This window comes from Triturus cristatus, chromosome 3_1 (genome assembly GCF_964204655.1).
Source record: "Triturus cristatus chromosome 3_1, aTriCri1.1, whole genome shotgun sequence".
NCBI lineage: Eukaryota > Metazoa > Chordata > Amphibia > Caudata > Salamandridae > Triturus > Triturus cristatus.
In genome coordinates this window covers 502,118,441-502,137,957 of record NC_140583.1, presented here as the reverse complement: position 1 = coordinate 502,137,957, position 19,517 = coordinate 502,118,441, and the positions used below count along the sequence as shown (strand labels likewise).

Below are 19,517 nucleotides of genomic sequence, written 5' to 3'. Positions count from 1 at the left end.
TCAAAGGTGCAACCACTTACCTCACACACGGTCATATTTACAGGGGCAGTCTCTTGCCTCAAATACAACCCTCTCCTTCTGGGCGCACCCGTCAACTCAACGGTGCCGCTTTGCGACAGTAGGGGGGTGGAACTCAACCACCACGCTGCCATATCGCTTTTGCCGGCAAGGAAAGCTGTACCCAGGAATGCCCTCTCAGCCCTGGTGCCCCCCGCCCTCCACTATGCCCAGGAGGATCAGGTTGGGGAAGAGGGGTATTATCTACCCCAGTACCTCTGACAGTTCACTTGCTATCGCAGCCCAGTATGCATGCCTATGCACTTTTGACATGTGATGTCTGCTTTGGAGCCACTGGAATTATGCAGCAATGAAGGACAAAATGATGCTGTAGTGTTGACTAAATTATGCAGGAAAAAAAGGCTGCAGCGCAATGCTGTACATTTTCTGAAACTTTATTATTTTGACATTTTTACACATACTAACAGTCTCTGCTAAGATTTTGCCTCAGTACCAGTGTAATATGCACATGCTGCAGTGGGAAAAGTGACCAGTCAACCTTTGCAAAGGGCCCTCCACTTTGCAGCACCACAAGACACATTTTTTAAGTAACGTTTGATCTGTTTGAGCTCCAAACACTTTTTTTGTTAAAATCATCAGCTTATGCAGCAGATGATGTATTATGTGGCAAATAAGGCAGAGCCATAATTATGTGTAAAACATTTGCATACTAAGATAATTTGCCATTCAGGTTTGAACTGCTCTTGTGGAAAAAGGGAGAAGTGCTGACGACAGAAACTGCATGGCTCAGATACAAATGACTTGTGATTCCACTTTTACACGTATTTGGGACATTCTGCAATTGGAAACATATTTCACTTTGTGAATGTATTTTAATGTCAATAACTCATAATCAACCTTAAATAAACATGTGTTTTCATTGGTTGAATTAAATAACGTAATAAGCTTTAACTGGTCAGTGAAATGCCAAACAAATACTAACAAAAACTTGGTAGAGGAACCTAAAGAATTTCAGTTCCGACTTACTCACAACCTCCATTCCTAACATCCTGCATCCCCCTGAAGGCTTATCGGATGTACAAGGTCTAACCAATCACTACTTCCACTCCATGAACATGGGACTAGACAAACCATCTCCCTTACGACTGAAAAGAGTCACCACAAAAGACTCAAAACCCTGGTTTGATGGTAGGCTAAATCAAGATAGACGATCTCTAAGATTCATTGAATGAAGATGGAGATCGGCACCATCCTCTGACCACCTCAAGCTACTAAGAAGCACAAGAAACTCATACCACAGAGAGATGAGACGATCAAAAGCAGACTTCTTCAGTAAGCAATTAGACCAAGCCAAGAACCTCCCCAAAAAGCTATTCGAACTAATCAAATCTCAATCTAAGGATGCACCCCACCGCCTACCCATACTAACCCAGACTCACTACCCAATTGCGAGGAATTTGCTGACATCTTTACTATGAAGACAGAAAACATAAAGACGGACCTTCACAATGACTTGATATCTAACTCTCATATGGACACTTCACGGCCCCCGCTAGGAGCCACACTCACATGCTCCGCAAAGTTCTACCTCAAAAACAACGCATCCTGGTCCTCCTTCCACACCTACAGTGAAGAATCTTTATTAAAAAAAGCTCACAGCCCTGAGCCCCTCCAGCAACTTCACAGACCCTCTGCCCGCAAACTTCATAAAAGACTTCATACCACTGTTATTGCCTCTATGGACCAAGATTACAAACAACTCTCTCCTTCAAGGAACCACCCCAGAAATCCTGAAAGCAGGGCAGGTATCCCCTATCTTAAAGAAGCCATTGGTGGACCCCTCGTACTTAAATAACTATTGCCCAATATCCAACATACCCACTCTGGCCAAACCTTTAAAAAAATGTGTTCACACACAGCTTGGCAAACACATAGATCAATTCAACCTGCTCAACCAGTACCAATCCGGCTTCCGTGCAGGTCACAGTACTGAATCGGCCATGACCCACATAATAGTTGACGCATTAAAAATCCTTGACAAAAACGAAGCCTGTCTGCTAATCTTGCTTGACCTATTCTCGGCCTTTAAATAGTTAAACACGACAACTTGATTGATCTCTTGAAATACAGAATGGGATTATCTGGATCTGTTCTAAATTGGTTCACCTCCTTCCTACAAAATAGATCACAAAGATTCAAGGTTAATCAATCCTTGTCCAAGTCCATCCCAGTCACTTTAGTAGTACGGCAGGGATCATCCCTTTCACCCACACTTTTCAACCTGTTCATAGAACCACTCACTGATCTTCTCAGCCCCTTGAAGATCCTTTATCACATGTACGCAGATGACACACAACTCTACATAAAGATCCACTCACATGAAGACATCAAATCCCTCAATTCAACTCTTCAAAAAACACAGAGCTGGCTAGCCGAAAACCATCTAAAACTAAACACCTTCAAAACGGAATTCCTCTTAATCGCTCCCCCCAACCAATCGACCACCATCCTCGATTGGATGAACCACCTAACAGCACTCAAATGTCAACCCCCCACATTATCGACTCAGCTAAATCGTTGGGAGTGACTCTGGACAGAAATCCAAATATGCAGAAACACATTAGCGCCTCTACAAAAGGAGCACATTTTCAAATGAAAATCTTGAGAAGACTGAAAACCTTCCTGCCCGCAAATGACTTCAAACAGGCAATTCAAGCTCTAGTTATCCCTAGAGTGGAATATGGGAGTGTCACTCTCTGCGGCCTACCCAGAACGACAACGGCCCCTCTTTGAGCCTCAATCAGCGCAGCTGCTAGACTCATCACAGGCTCCAAAGGAAACAGTTACATGTCCCCTGACCTGCGAGCCCTCAACTGGCTACCTTTTGAGGCGAGAATTCATCTGAAAATTGCTTGTATGACGCACAAGGCATTACATCACAAAACTCAGAGTTATCTAGCTCAGAAACTGATGCTCTCATGTGGTAACAGATCCAACAGGAGCTACAATAATCTTCTACTGAAACCACAATGATTTGTCAAGAAGAAAACATACAACCGCACCTTCTCAGGAATGGCTCCCAGGATTTGGGATGTTTTGCCCCCAGAAACGAGACAGAATCGTTCTACTGCATTCTTCAGAAAAGAAGTGAAAGCTATTCTCATAACTAAATTAAAACCTTCAAAATAAACAAGTGGGATGTTTTGCTCTTTCTGGCCACACCTCTGACTCTGCCCACTGACCCAATCCTCAGGTTATTCCCGCCCTCTGATTGTCCGCCCACAGTTCCCCTATAGTTTTCTTTCCATATTTGGACCACTGGCCTCGCCACTTGCTGCTTGCCGATCATCGCTGCTCAACACCCCCAAAGCTCCAACAAATTATTAAAAAAGCCAGTTAAAGGGCGGAAAAGCCGCAGGTTGGAGGTAGCAGGCAGCAGGGTGGTGAGGCAGGGTTCGAGGTGCTTCAGGAGGCAGAAAACAGAAAGTTGTGACCCTAGGGTGAACTCACAGAGCTGGGAACGATTGGGGACTAGTGGTGGCTGCGTGTGAGCAGTGCAGCTCGGAGGCAGACGGCATTATGGCGGTACTGTTTGCTCTCCTGCTGCTCCTTGTCTGCGGCCATTTTGATGGCTGTCCTCATGGCAACCATTGGGAGAGCAGACGAGCTCTTACTATCCTCTCTGCTGAGGCAGGATCTCAAAAGATCTGCCTGCCTCCGGTGCCCTGCTGAAATAAGAGACCACTTGTTAACCGTTCAGGTCTGATAATTTATTACTTCTGACATGATGTTACTTTACAAAGTTAATAGTAATAGGCACAAATATACGATACCACCTTCTGGAGAATGGTGTTAGTGATTGAGGGGTTCTTTGAAAGGTTAAACTTCTGATAACAGTTGCAGAGGAAATAAAAACAAGCTTTAGCAACTGAAGTATTTTTGAATCTCTAACTCCAACTCTGATCATACAATAAAAAAAATATGCTTCTAGCAGTATGATCCAAATAAATTGCTCTGCCAGTATTAAGCGTTAATGAGATACCAAATTGAATTTGTAATGACAGAAAACGTTTCAGTGTTTTAAAATAGTCGCTTATGAATTCCAAAGGAGGAGGGAAGGATGGAATTTCTGCTATTTATATGTTTCCCTCATCCTCATTGCTTGATTTTGCTCGCAAGAAAGTGTCACTCAAAGTCGTTGAAATGTCACTCATAATTACACTGAAAGTTTGAAGATGTCACACATAGCAATCTGAAACCTTGGCAGCTATGACAGAACTGCTGACATGCCCATCTCTTGCTCTTATCTGTGCCCGTGTCTGTGCCCCTAATTCAAACCTGGATCCTATAAAATCCTTACTCTGGCCTCAGTACACACATTTTGGCACATCGTCAGTCCAGCTGCCACCCTTGTGTTAAACTATTGGAATTAGTGCACAGCTTGACCCAGCAAATTGTAAACTGCTTTGCAAAATCTATGAACCACTTAATATGGAGCAGAAATATTACTGGCAACAATTCCTTGCTACTCTTTGCTAAACTCTCAAAATACTTGCCAGGTCAAACTTTGCTAACGTCGAATGCATACTGTTTAGTAGACTTGGTCAGAACAAGGAGAGAGGATGTGGGCTAAGGGCTAGGGTGGTCGACCTCAAATCTGAGGAACCGGGTACCAGTCTCTGCAACGACGTTCACCATCCTGTGATTCTGGGCAAATCACTAAATCTTCCCTTGCCTAACAAAAATGAATGTGCCCTTGCCAATTGGTGCTCATGTAAAGCGCTCTGATATCTTCGGGTCATGTTTGTGCTATATAAAACTCTGGGGGAAAAAGGCAGGCTAGGACTTACAACAACCTACGCAGCCGCAGCTGTTGTTTCAGCTATAAAAAGAAGAAATCCCTCAACTGGGTGGAGAGACACTAAGCGCTCAAGTAAAACTAGGTGACCAGTAATGACCCAGAATCGGCAGAGGAGGGAAGCCCTGGCCGAGACCACCCACCTCCTCAACGCCAACAATTCCTCAGCAGCGGGACCCAGTAGAGTCACCTGCACCTCTACTACATAAAATGGGATCAAGCCCATCACAACCAAAAATAACCACGAAGTTCAAATACTTGCAAGATGCAGGGGCGGCAATAGTCTCCAGTAACATAAATATATCAACAGACCTCCCCCTGGGCTCAGCCCTATCGTGCTTGTATGGCCAGGTACTACCTAGACCCCCTCTTCCCCTGTCAATATCAAGATCACATGAGAAGAATTTTGGATTAGGGGATCGTAAACCCCCGGCCGTATGTATTTACATAAAAAATTTTAAACAAATTTAATATACAACATTTAGACAATACGCAGAAAACCATTACATTACATTGATTACATTGGTAGGTGCAGAAGTCAGATGGCTAACCTTAACATATCTCTAATACAAGGTTTTTCTATTCAAATCTAAACATACCATCATCAATAATCATAGTTTCTGCGTATCCCTATTGTGAGCCCATGGCAAGGTCAATAACTGGCACCAGATCCTTATCCTATTACGCACGCACTCCAACCGGAGTGCGCATGCGCAGGGGGCCTGTTCACCATGAGGAGTACTTCCCCCCCAGGTCACCCACGTACGCCCTTATGCCTGCCCTCCAACTGGAGTGCGCATGTGCAGAGGGCCCGTTCCCCGTGAGAGTACTCCCCCCCAGGTCACCCCCATACGCCCTGTAGATTATCTCCATAATGGGGCCCTTGCAGTTATGCGCCGTTTATTTGCGCCATTGTGCACGTGCGGGGTGGCCACACAGCCTACCGGAAAGCGTAACTCCCCCTCCCCCTCCCCTGCACCCATCCAGCCAACCGGCTGTAACTGCCCCAGGAGTTCTAGGAGAGACCACTTATCCCTCCCCCTTGGGCGACCCCATTCAAGAATGGCGCCGCCCCCTAAGGACCTTTAATTTACTGCTCACCAATCATGACCTTACCGCCACAGGCCTGCATAGTTGCCCGACTATCAGGCCCCCCCCCCAAAAACCACTTAGAAAGGTCACGCCCTGTCCCTATACCTCACTAACTAGGCAAGAAGATTCTCCCTGAAGATTTCCTTCCTTACTTTCTATAGTCTGCAGGTGTAAGACCCTAGCTAGCCTCCCAGTTTGCTAATACATTTTTCGAGTGGCTCCATGCCCTCTCAGGTTCCCTTCACCTCTATTGGAAGCTCTGCAGTCTCTGCCGAGGTGTACCCCGGGCATAGACGTGTCGACCCTCCCACTTCAGTGAGTAGTGTTACTCCCATTCTACCTAGGCGTATAGTCAGCCCCCCCCCCCACCCAAGTGTGGGATAAAATGGTAGGGCTGGCTGAATCGGACAAAAATGACATACCGTCTTGGAGCCACTAAAGGACCTCGATTGATAGCATCATGATGTAACACGTTGCCACAGACCCCGATACTCATTGCCGGTGTAACTGCACCATTGGAAGACTACCCAGGTAGTGCCCTACAGGCTCCCAAAATCTCCCATAAGCATATCATGGAATCATGAACCACCTACACCTGACCACTATGTTCTGGGATAGGTTCTGTGTAGGCTGCTGCCCCTACTACGGAGCATCCCAACAATGCACAGTGACCGCTGTGATGGCACCTGCGAGCACAGGCACCTTAATGACAGAAATCCCGTTTAATGACAAGGGGTGTTGAGGAATATTTTACCCAGTCATTCCCAAGTTGCAGGATAATAATTCTAGGGCTGGCTTACTCATAGGAACTTGACATACCGTCTTGGAGCCACTACCTGGCCTCAATCGATAGCATCACGGTGCGCCGGATAATAACGTCGCCCCAGACAATGCTATTCATTGCTGGTGCAACTGTACCATTGTAAGGCTACCCAAGGAGTGCCCTACAGGTCCCACGCTCTCCCATAAGCATATCATGAAAACCGTGAACTACCTACACCTGACCACTATGTTCTGGGATAGGCTCTGTGCAAGCCTATCCTCCTACTACGGAGCATCCCAACACTGCGCAGTGTCCACTACGGAGGCGCCTGCGAGCACAGGCGCCGTAATGGCAGATAACCGTTTCGCAACAAGGGTGTTGATGTGTCGCATCTGCCCATAATACCTGTGTTCCGGTCAAGCTGGCAAGGTATACACCTGTAAGGCAGCGTACTGCTAGCTTACCACAAATGGCCACAACAAATGGTTGACACACCTATACACTTCAACTGTAGTGCATGGGCCGCACCGTCTCATGTTGGCACCGAGTTAACCCTTGAATTGATAGTATATCACACTTGATGCTGTCGCTCGCCACTCACGTTTTGGATCTACCGGTCCCCTTGGTTGTCCACATGTCCACATCTTGCAGTCATAGCGGTGTGGAGCACTTCCCAGGCATCATAATGCGTGGATCCAGTCATGCATAAATGAAAATCAAACATCAATGATTAGTGCCTTTTGCTTTTAGATGACCAAACACAATTCACAAGTCAGCGCTACTTCGTGAGACTGTACCCCCCCTTTCCACAAACACCCCCAGGCTTAGGGTGCTTAGATACTGTTCTCACCCAATGGTTCACAGGTACTGTCTGACAACATAGGCATCCAAATGCCCTAAATGTGCACCAGCCCCAGGGGGAGTTGGTCCAGTGCGATAACACAGGAATAGCCTGCTTAATTTTACAGGCCCAAGGACGTCAGTAATGTGTGACCCCACCTGGACATCTCACTGTGTAAGGGCACAAGCACAAGGGTGCAGAGATACCGCGTGACAAACCACAGGCATATAATGCCACATTGTACACGCACAGGGGTGCGACGGTCCCGTGGGACGCCACACGGACATCCAAGGTATAAGTGCACAGGCACATGGGTGCAGCGGTACTGTGCGATACAATACATTATTGTGCATACGTGTATGTGCACGAGGGTGTATAGATACTGTGTGGCAGACCCCGGCATACAATGCATACGTGTATAAGCGGACCGGTGCAGAGGCACCGCGTGACATAAAACTTATGTGTACCTGCAAATGGTGCCTAGGGCTTTTGACACAGACCCCTAATTCCTATGTATAACCGCACAGCGCGCAGGGATACCTTTGAAGGTGTGACAACAAGGCCTGGGATGTACTGCTTTGATGTCCTAAGCGTTGAAAGTATACTTGAGCGACCCTCACCGAGGCCAGCGCAAAGTAGGCCTGACCTCAAAACCATGTAAATCACTTGCTGTAATATGCTAAGCATAACTCCCTCAGTAATTAATGACACCCACTGTGGAATCCTGGAGCCTACCCTAGAGGTAACGTATATTTAAAGAAAAGAAGGTTTGGGCCCACATGGCAATTTTATCAAATGCGTGCGTAGACCCTACAATGATAGGTCTGACATACAGTTACAGGGCTACCCCTGCGGGTGGCACAACCGGTGGTGCAAGCCCACTAGTAGCATTTGGCTTACAGGCCATGGCACACACCCATGTATTTCCAAGAGATTTACCAGTAAGTCAGATACGTCAACCATAGGAAACCAAGTCACCGTCACAATTTCCACAGAGGGCCTATGCATTATTACCACTGATCAACGGCGGCAAAGTGCCCAAAACCTATAACCCACAGAAACAAGGTCAGCAAATTATGATTCAGAAGCAAACGCTTCAAAAGCACCCTCACCCAGGTTCTGTTTTTTGACTAGTTAGTATCACTTTAAACATTTGCCACTCTCAAAAGTAGGCACCCCACAATCTGAACACACCCTCAACATAAACCAACCATAAGAGTAGCGCACCAGTTGTACTGCATGAGGAACATTTAAAATCTGCCTTTCCATTGTGACAGCCTAGCATAGCACCAATTACCAGGTTGTTCCACCTTGTCGGAATGTTCGAGGCTGACACCCAAGAAACAAAACTGACTCATACTACACTGTGCCAAGCACTGCATACTTTTTCTCCATATTAAATGCAGATGCCCTTAACTTCCCTTAACACAGCTTCCTACAGTGTTACTTAGTGTACTTGTAATACTATATTTTACAGATGGACAAGTCCTGTAATATCTGTCATTGCTGGGCGAGACCTCAGAGTTTCTGCCATAGTTTTGAAAGCCTGTTTAGTCGCTGAGGTATCTGGCCAAGGATTACAATTCTATTTGGTGGCTAGGCAAGTTTTGTAATAGTTATGGTAGCTGCCTAACGCCATTCAAACAGCTGAACAAGACCATCTTTGTATAGATAGCTTATACACTACAATATACATTATAGGAAGATGGTGAGGCCCTGCCATTTATGGTATGGCAACAAAGCGGCTCCTAAATCCTTCCCGCCGTGAGATCGCTTAAGGACAAAAAGTCACTAGTAACCAGAAAAAGGCCTGAAGGAAAACAGGCCTGAGATGAACCTCCTCGCAACTTTTCACATGTTATGGCGAAAATCAGTGGCCCTTGACCCCTGCTATTAATTGTATAGCTACACTTATAATGCGGCTCCTAAATCCTTCCCGCCATGAGATCGTTTAAGGACAAAAGTCACTAGGAGCCTTTTAAAAAACACTCACCCTTCAGGTGCAGAGCAAAATTACAAACCGAACCAAACAAAGCCCCCCAAACGAGGCTGGAAACGCTGTTGTGTCTACTACATGCGGGGCTATTAACCTTTTATGTCCCATGCACTGTAGATTGCAGTAAGTCAAGTCCTAGACCCAAGCTGTTGGTCCAATCTCGACCCAGTAAGCACTCCTATTTTTGGCCCATAGAACGAATCAAGTGAAGTCCCTCATTGAGGTTAAAATTGCAGCAACAACCCAATAACGAGCTGTTAGCCCCATGCACCCTTACGGCAATGGATGCTGTGCTCACAATCACACAGTGCAGGCATTGAATGTCCAGGTCCAGTGAATTGTGTGCTTATATTGCTTCAATCGCGCTACCCAGACAGAATGCTTCGATTTATGCTTCTAATGCTTTTTGCCCCGCTAAACTTGGTTCCGGCAGCTTCGCGCTGTCCCCAATCCCCTAGAACCCTTGCCCGAGAAGATTACCAGATAAAATCGGCTCAGAAGAAGTCTACGACCCTCCACACAAAACAGTTCAGCCTCCAATCGAGGCTAAATAACTTTTGCCTACACCTTTCATTGAAGAAACAGAGACATTGAACCACTAGGAATTGAACACCTGACTTTGAGAGTAAGAGTCTATGGGCCTGATTCACAGAACAAACTTAAGACAAAATCCTAAACCATTTTGGTATTCACAGAATGCACTTACTACTTCTGGTATTCACAGAATGAACGTACTACTTTTGAGATTCACAGAATAAACTTACTACTTTTGGTATTCACAGAATAGATTTACGACTACTAACTTTACGTCCGCACTCGGGCCGGAAATTCCGGCCCGGAGGCGGAGCTTACGGCACGGAGGCATGGCTTCCGGGCCAGAGGCGGGGCTTCCGGGCCGGAGGCAGGGCTTCCGGCCCAGAGGTGGAGATTTTGGCCATGGCTAAATCTCCGCCACTGGCCAGAATCCCCACCTCCGGGCCGGAAGCTCCGCCTCCGGCCCGGAAGTTCCGCCTCCGGGCCGGAAGCAGCTCAGCCTCCTGGCCAGAATTTACGGCCCGAGTGCGGACGTAAAGTTAGTAGTCGTAAATCCATTCTGTGAATACCAAAAGTAGCAAGTGCATTCTGTGAATACCAAAAGTAGTAAGTTTAGGATTTTGTCTTAAGTTAATTCTGTGAATCGGGCCCCATGACCGTAACCATTGGGCCACAGTGACGCTCCAGGCTAAATTGCTACAGTCCCCAACTAATGAGGCTGCTAGCCACATGCGCTTTTCTCTGTCAGGTGAAGAAATATTACAACACTGAGAGCCATCCTTAGGCAGCCCCAGCCTCGCTTTCAATGCGCTTGGCCCGCTACGCATTGGCGCTACACACGTGCCCTTCACAATCTCCCGCACCCCTGTTCAAAGTGCAAACACGAGGAGATTACACAATGGAAAAAAGCCTTCCCTCAGCTGTACTAAAACAAAACAATGACCTCTGCCCAATGGGTTCTAAAACGACTACTGGTCAATCCGAGCACCAATGTTCCAGCGTAAGTGCAACTCTGCAATTATAACTTAACCGCTTTTGAACCAATTGTTGCCATTCGAGCGCACATACAAATAATAATCGCACTTTAGCTTGCCCCGGTAGCGCCCCACACTTCTTCTATATTTGCCTCATCAAGAATGATCTATGATCTGTGCATTATTTATTCACACGATTAATGAGGGGAGTATTGCTCAATAAATCAGTCATGCGGTGTATCAGCAGTGGAACACTGACCATAAACACGCTAATCTCGGGGTTTCAGAGCCTTTCTACGAGTTGAGAAGCATTACAGGAAAGACTCCCTTGGAGCCTACCACTTGTGTTTAAATCTCTATTCGAAGAAACAGATACATTGAAACACCTGGAATTGAACACTTAACCTTGCGAGTAAGAGTATGAGGCCTTAACCATCAGGCCACGCGCTCACCTTTAATACCAGCGCCATGCCGAAGTCCACGTCGATGGACCACCGTCTCTACCCACGCCCCAGCTTCTCTCCCCAGCGCCTGAAAACTCCTCAACTATTTCCGGATGATGTTGCCCCTGCTCAACACACTTCTCCTGGAAACGCCGATCGCCTCAAAACTGTATTTGGGATCACTCTTCTCCCGCCGCACGTCACGGCAGCTGCGCCGCTCCTTCCGCCGCCTCTGCTTTCCGCTTTTTAAGCCTGCAGCAAATAAAGGAAAACAGTGAAAATATCTCCCTCGTGTGGCCATCACGTCTCGTACGGCAACGACCCCGCAGCTGTCCAGATCAGAAATCCCGAAGACCTGCAAGGGTGAAAAAAGAAAGAAATTAAATTACAGCCTCCTAGCGAGGCTGGTATGACTAGTGGCAGGCTGAGGGAGCGGCGAGCAAAGAGGCAGACTCCGCCGCTCCCCAGCATTTTATTGCGCAGATTCCAGCCAGGCCAGTTCTAACTGGCCTGGTGTTAGCCAAAGTGCGTGACCCTGAAGTGCTTTCAATCACTGCCCCAGACCTTGACCCATTAATGTCGGGGACGCACCTGTCGCGTCATCAAAGCGCGCGACAGGCCCACCCTGGTATGGTCATCGGGGGCCGGCACGCCCACCATACCTTCGGCGTGGCCGATGTCGGCCCCGCCTTTCTATGAATCAGCGATAGGAGTCACCTGAAAAGCAGCAGTCACCTGGAAGGCACAGAGCAGGGGCCTCTGAAGCAAACGCGGCGCGCCTCGAAGAGCCGGTCATTGCGTCCCTCTCAGTCCAGATGGGGATCAAGGTCAAATCAGACCCACAAGACCTATTACCCTAAGTCATTGGCAAAAAAGGGTCTAGAGCAGACATCTGTATTGTCTCGCTCAGCTCATCTTTGGGAGTGGATAAACTGTTGCATCTAATAAACCGCCTGGAAGAGGAGGAGACTAGGCGGCAGTTGTTTGGGTAGACGGACGAATGCATGCTTAGCAATGAACCCACACACGAGGGCCACCAAACCTGGAACGATAAAGGCAGTCGCAACAGTGAGGGCTCTCGGGACAAAAGCAAACTGTCCCCGCCTCTCCAAGAGAGCGGAAACAACTGACTGCACGCTGAGATTGACAGAAGACTTTACATATCTTAACACCAAAGAATGCGAAAAATTGTTTGCCACATATGCTAAAGATGCTCCACCTAACTACAGAACAGAAATAGTAACAGCACAGAAAGTGCACCCAACATGATAGGGGCAAAAAAACAACAGAGGTTAGAGGAGATAGGGGCCAAATAAAAAGCTTTAAATAGCAAACCAATTATTAGCCGTTCCAATCTACAAGAGGCGAACAAGGGAGACACCCACAAAGCCACCTCCAGAACATCCAACATCCCCAGACCTGGCACCTGCAGGAGAACAGTGAACAAACGATGCCAGAGAGGAGTTCAAAGGAACTATCAAAGAAGGTGGGCGAGGTCCCGTTGGGGGCGCCTCTACATAGCCTGTCAATGAGGAAACCACAACAAGCCATAACCTAAAATCTCCGGGGACACCCACCGAAAGGTCCGATAAATACGAGAGGCTACTTCCCCTGACCCCTCGAGAAAAGCCACCAATGGACATACTAAAGACCTAGCAGTGGCAATAGTAGGATAATGTGGCAAAGAGTGCATCCTGCAATATAACAAAGGAATCCGACAAAGGGCTTACATGGCCTATTAGTGTCAATAAAAACCCAGTCCTCAAAGCCAGCACCCAGGAAACATACCTCCAACAATGCCTCAGGCTGTCAGAACCTCTGAGCCACAGACCATGATAACCAGTGAAGGGATAATCACGCTCCTCTACCTAGACTATATATCTCGAAAGGTCCTTTCGATACCTTAAAAAGAGGCAGTATTTTGAAGCTCACTCGCTTGATTGCAACACTGGAAATGTCTCCTCAAAGGATATCCTCTCAATTGAGTTCCTCAACTCTGGGCCTGGGTCACACAGCGAACAAGCAAGAGTCACTTGGGGCACAGCAGAACTGGCTCAGAGGGTGCTAAAGGAGGCGGATACCTTAAAGAGCTGCGGTATGTCGATATCTGTGACAAAGAGTACAGGATATCCGCACCCACTCTAATTACTCAATAACGAGGGTGCTTGGCCTGATTGGACAAGAAGAGTCTCCTCAGTGCTGAGCAACGTCCTGAGCAAATCCCCTGGGCACATTACAAAACCGACCAGAGACGGTACCCCCACACCCACACAGAACACAGGCACTGAATCTGAATGGGGCTGGCTAGCAGGTACACTAAACACGACCAAAAAGCTTAGATGACAAAGAGCAAACAAAAGCACACAGGCAGGCAACTCACTGCGAGTATGCTTCTGGAACATCATCGAGCTTGCTAGCAAACTAGAAGAGCCACAGACCCTGCTGCATCTATTCACCTTGCATGTGGTGTTACTACAGGAAACCTGGGCGCTGGAGTCTGTGTCACTGGAGGACGTGTACATCTTTTTTACCCCAGCAAAAAAAGCTCTAAAACACGGGCACCGGAAAGGGCGTCTCGCAATTTATCTATCAACAGCCAATTAAATGGAAGGAAAAGAACTCAAGGGCAATAAGGAGGGTTTGCAACTTGTGGAACTGACCCTTAAATCGTCTGTAGGTTTCAGTGGATGTTTACATTGTCTAGGTCTAGGTAGAGGTAGAGCAGCATATTTGGCAAGTGGAAGAGTTATTATGGTGAGCTGCCAATAAACGGCAGCGTTATTATTTCCAGAAACCATCATAGCATTTTTCTGCTGGACTGACTCCTCCTGAAAATGGAGACAGGGTGCCAAATGAAGCTGATCAGAACATAGGTTTGAAGACTTCTTGATGGAGATTTCTAATGGTACACAGGACTCCTGAAGGGCCCGATGATATTTGAGGCTGGAAGACCTCTTGGTGGTAATGAAGAAGAGTTCCCAGAGCAGGCCTCAGACTTTGAGGTATGCCAGTCAAAGAATCTTTTGTTTGGGATGCTTCCATATTACTTTTGAACGGTCCTGAATGTGGGAGGTAGTGTAACGTGAGAACAGGTCCTAACAGATATTAGGTATGGAGGATTCATGCAGAATCCTAGGTGTAACGGAGAACTGGATGGAGTTGTTTCTTCTAGTCAGCCATCTTGTTGTACGGCTTATACTTTCTCAGTAAAAACTGTGCGTTTGTTGGACAACAGAAACGTCAGGATTATGCGATGCTGATTCCACGCACAACATCAGTGTAGTCCTGCTAGCTCACAGTGCACCATCTGTACCGCAAACCTCACCAGGTAACAAATGGACTGTGCAATCTCTGAACATGACAACTCTGTCTCCCCAAGGAAATAGTGGTGACAGATCTAGAACATTTTCATTTGGTAACTCATTCATACCCAAAGAGATACACAGGAAATACACAACATGCAGTTTCAATATTTATTGAAGCATTGTGATTCTTGAGTAAAATACGTGTGCTGCAATAATCAATAGAAGGAAACAGAATAATGTGACTAGCATTACGAGAATGGTGAAGAAGATAAGCAATTCAACCATTTTGCTGTTACAGAGAATATATGCTTGCATATAAGTACTGTAAAATATTGTACTCCTGCCTAGCCCTACCTCACCTAGTGTACCTAAGATGGTTAAATCTGCCAGAATCCCTGTATGGTGATCTAACTCCCCCGTTACCTGTGGATAAGTGTCATCAAGGTGCCCATCTTGGTAGGGAGCTGGGCATCATCCCTCTCAAGAGGTAAACAGGAATCAGCTGGGCTGGAATTCCAGCATGGGGGCGACCTTTCAGTGCCAGTGAAATGCTCCTTTAACCCCTTCAGCGCTGCGCGGATTCCCCCGCGGTGCTGAAGGGTTCGAGCGCGGGTGGGGCCATGACGGAACGGTTCCGTCATGAGCACAGCTCAACCGATGCTCATGACGGAACCGTTCCGTCATGGGCAGGGAAGGGGTTAACTAAACAAGGCAGTGATGTTGTTTATATAAAATAAAAATCACTTATGTTGCCATGCCGAAGTCCCAGTCAGGCTGCTATTGTTGATTCTTCCACGACAGCTTAGAAGCCAACAATAACAAAAAACAACATTTTTCACAGTGTACTTAGCTCTTATACAGAATGTTCAAGGTAGTTGATAATATGCCTATGAAGTGGAAATGTAAACAAAAGCCATTTCAGAGAATATTTTCCTGCACAGGCACAAGTTAATGTCAGCGTATTTTAAAAAAGAGGGCAACTTATAAACGTGTCTTATATCACTAGAGAGAGAGAGAGAAAAGCAAGGCAGTTGTAGTCTCCCAATAGTATGTTGTACCCAGTGGGTACATTGGAAACAAAGAATAAAAAAAAAAAAACATTACAGCATTCGCTTTTTATCTGGTACCCCAGGTACCCCACGAATAAAGCACAGCATTAGGGGTATACCTAAAGGTATTTTTATAAATCTATCACTGAACTGGTTCCCTGCATAACCAGAGAAAATTTATATAAGAACTCCCATAACATCTTTTGGTTGACTCCGCCCAGGAAGTACCATCTTACCTGGGTGTGGAAAGACGCCTATGATGAAGCATGTCACTATTAGTGAGTGAGGCGTCTTCTCCAATATCTGTGGATATCCTAACATCTATAATGGTTATGTCCAAAGATAACATCTGTTACATAGGACGATTCGGGTCAAAGTATTGCTTCTAAAATTGACTCCAGAAACCTATTGAACAAAATTTGGGATATAGTTACCCGCAGTTGTTCTTTGTGATAACAACTTATAAACGTGAGCATGTAAAATGGCGATGTTCCTATACGGCCATAAATGTGACCACATGACGCCCACCTCTTGGAAGCGATACGACTAAAAAAGCTTCCTAAAAACAATGCAATAGCATATAAAAATGATACAATTTAAAAGCAATTTAGAATGATAAAAACAAGGCCAAATTAAAAAGCTCTCCTACTCGAAACTGCCAGATTGTTTAAATGTTTCATCAAGGAGACAAAACATTGCTGTTCCCAGCATCTGCAGATGATAATGCCGGTGGCACCCACTGCACCAGCTGCATAGAGCAAACAATGTCAAATGCAATCCTTCAGCAGCCGCCGAAGGAGAAACAGCCAGTACTAAATCCACAGAAGAAGAGCCAGGATCCAGATCATCAGGAGCGGAAGCATCCCAGGACGATATATATCCAAGGAAGGGACAGGGAGGGAAACAGTCCAGTATACATTCTCCACAAATAATCAAAATCTAATATCAGTATACTGTTCTGACATGTAACAGCCCCAGAGAAAATATCTCTAGCTTTGTGCAGGTCCCCAGAGAAGCATGTGCTTTTAAGAACAGTTTCTTTCACTCACCGAAAGTGACATGCTTCATCATTGGGCAACGATCCTCACCAGGCCGGCGCTGCGACGCCTGGTGGGCCCCACGATAGGGCTCTTTGTCGGAGATCTTTTAATCAACATGCCAATAGAGCACCCTAGGGCAAGGGATGGTATACCCTACAAAAGTGAGAAGATTGGTGAGTGGTGCCGCCAAACTATTTAATGTAGAATCACTGGGTGGTGTCGAGCTAAAAAGAAAGGCAGAGAAACTCAGGATATAATGGTTCCTAGTCCCTGCAGGTGAGCATTGAATCGGTTACTTATAGGCCAACTATCAGGCTATGGTAGCCGTGAAGCGGTTATTGGCATTTCATCAAGACCAATGTTATGTTATGTGACCTAACCTTCTTGATGGTGTGAGGAGTAGTATAAGTCATAGCCCCACTCTGTATTTGGAAGGTAAGGTGTCGGCTAACATCTTACATTTGTTGTGGAGCACTATGTTGATTAGGTGCTCGGTTATGAGTTACCCTCCTGAGAGTTTAAAGTAAATCAACCCGACATAATGCGAGGTCTCTGGACACAGGAGGCTACTTGTCTCCGTGTGTATATGCACTTGAGCACCTACCCTCTGAATCACCTCTGCAGGCTTTTTGCGGCATGAAACATGTTGACCCATTGCATAGACTATAGCCTAATAGCTGTGACCGATTCACTGCTCACCAAAAGTGGTGTAGTCTTCTACTGGCTCAGCAATCCCCATATTGTGAGAATTGTATGTTTTTCATGGGGACCTCATGTGGAAACACTGCTTCAAGCTGTTTAGTTTTAGTGCAATCCAGGACAGAATCTCGTCCCGTCTCATTGGAACTTTACCTATGACTGCATTGAAGGTCACTGGACTAATTCCAGGTGTTGCCAATTGTGGATGTGCACCTTGAGCAGCCCTCGCAGAATTTATTGTCATTGTTCGCATGACAAACTGTGCCAAACATCTGTAAATTCTGACTAGACCTGTGTACAATATATGTAGTTGGGCTGCGGTCAGATTTTTTATGTCTGGGTATGGTGTGTAACCAGTTTAGACTGGCCAGGTTGCTCCCTCATTGCTGAGGGGAACTAGTCTAACATCATTTATTATGTGTGGTAGGGCGTCTTCAAAATAATTTTGGTGTTCTTGGTATCGTAGTGCTATTTCTAGTCCTTCATAAGCTGTGTTGTTGTTAGAGATTGCAGCTATAGTGTAAGCATGAAAAAGTCTTGAATTTACATTCACTGCTGGGAATGTAACCCATTAATAGAATACCTTTGTCCTGTATACTTCGTGGACCTCAACCACGAAGGTCACATCTCCACCCACAATGGGCAATCCGTGTTGTTGTAACATTCGAGTAATTGCAGGTCTGCAGTTTTCTGTTATGTTAATTAGTTCTTCATAGCCATTTGAATATGTGGAATTCAGAGAGAATACCTCTATGGGGTGATCGTTTGAAAGGTTCAAGCGTGAACAACCTACAGCCAATACATAGGGGGAGGATATTTCCCTAACACCATGGACATGTCCAGTTAGTAGGTGAGTAGGAGTCTTTGGGCACACAAAAAAAAACGACGCGGGTGATCCATTAAATAAGAACCCAAGCTAGAACGTTGGCAGCACTATGCTGTATCAATCAATCAATCAGAGTACTTGTAAAGCGCGCTACTTACCCGTGAGGATCTCAAGGCGCTGAGGGGAGTGGGGGGTGCCGCTACTGCTCAAAAAGCCAGGTCTTGAGGAGTCTTCTGAAGGTGAGTAGGTCTTGGGTCTGCCGTAGGGAGGGTGTTCCAGATCTTGGCGGCGAGGTAGGAGAAGGATCTGCCACCGGAGGCCGTTCATTGGATGCGGAGGACGGCGGCGAGGGCGAGGCTGGCGGAGCGGAGCTGGCGGGTGGGGGTGTGGAAGCTGAGTCTGCTGTTCAGGTAGGCTGGTCCGGCGTGGAGTGCTTTGTGTGCATGGGTGAGGAGCTTGAAGGTGATCCTCTTGTCGACGGGAAGCCAGTGTAGGTCTCTCAGGTGGGGGGTGATGTGGCTGCAGCGGGGGACATTGACGATCAGTCGGGCGGAGGCGTTTTGGATGCGTCGTAGTCGTCGTAGGTGTTTGGCTGAGATTCCTGCATAGAGTGCGCTGCCGTAGTCCAGTCTGCTGCTGATGAGGGTCTGTGGCACCGTTGTTCTTCTTACAGTCGGGATCCACTTGTAGATCCTGCGGAGCATGTGGAGGGTGTTTTAGCAGGAGGAGGAGACGGCGTTGACCTGTTTAGACATGGAGAGGGAGGAGTCGAGGATGAATCCTAGGTTGCGTGCATGGTCGGTGGGTGTCGGTGCTGTTCCCAGTGTGGTCGGCCACCAGGAGTCGTCCCAGGCTGAGGGGGTGGGTCCGAGGATGAGGACCTCCATTTTTTCCGAGTTCAGCTTCAGACGGCTGCTCCTCATCCAGTCGGTGACGGCCTTCATTCCCTTGTGGAGGTTGGTTTTGGCGGTGTGTGGGTCCTTGGTGAGGGAGAGGATGAGCTGGGTGTCGTCGGCATAGGAGATGATCTTGAGGTCGTGATGGTGGGCCACTTGTGCGCGGGGGGCCATGTAGACGTT

At 46.9% G+C, this 19,517-nt stretch overlaps 1 protein-coding gene across 4 annotated transcripts in view; it reads right to left on the bottom strand.

Annotated features, from left to right (window-relative positions):
* LOC146860482 (protein shisa-like-1a) overlaps positions 1-12,202 on the bottom strand; it is a 221,868-nt gene extending 209,666 nt beyond the window's left edge. For 2 of the 4 annotated variants that reach the window (XM_085644376.1, XM_085644378.1), the window contains exon 1: positions 11,529-12,049. In XM_085644376.1, the coding sequence (XP_085500502.1) occupies positions 11,529-11,546 (18 nt within the window). In that variant the 5' untranslated portion in view covers positions 11,547-12,049. Of the gene's footprint in view, positions 1-7,332; positions 9,373-11,528; positions 12,050-12,110 lie in introns of those variants that run through there. The other 2 variants (XM_085644375.1, XM_085644377.1) reach the window with 2 other exon arrangements.
* Positions 12,203-19,517: the final 7,315 nt, after the last annotated feature.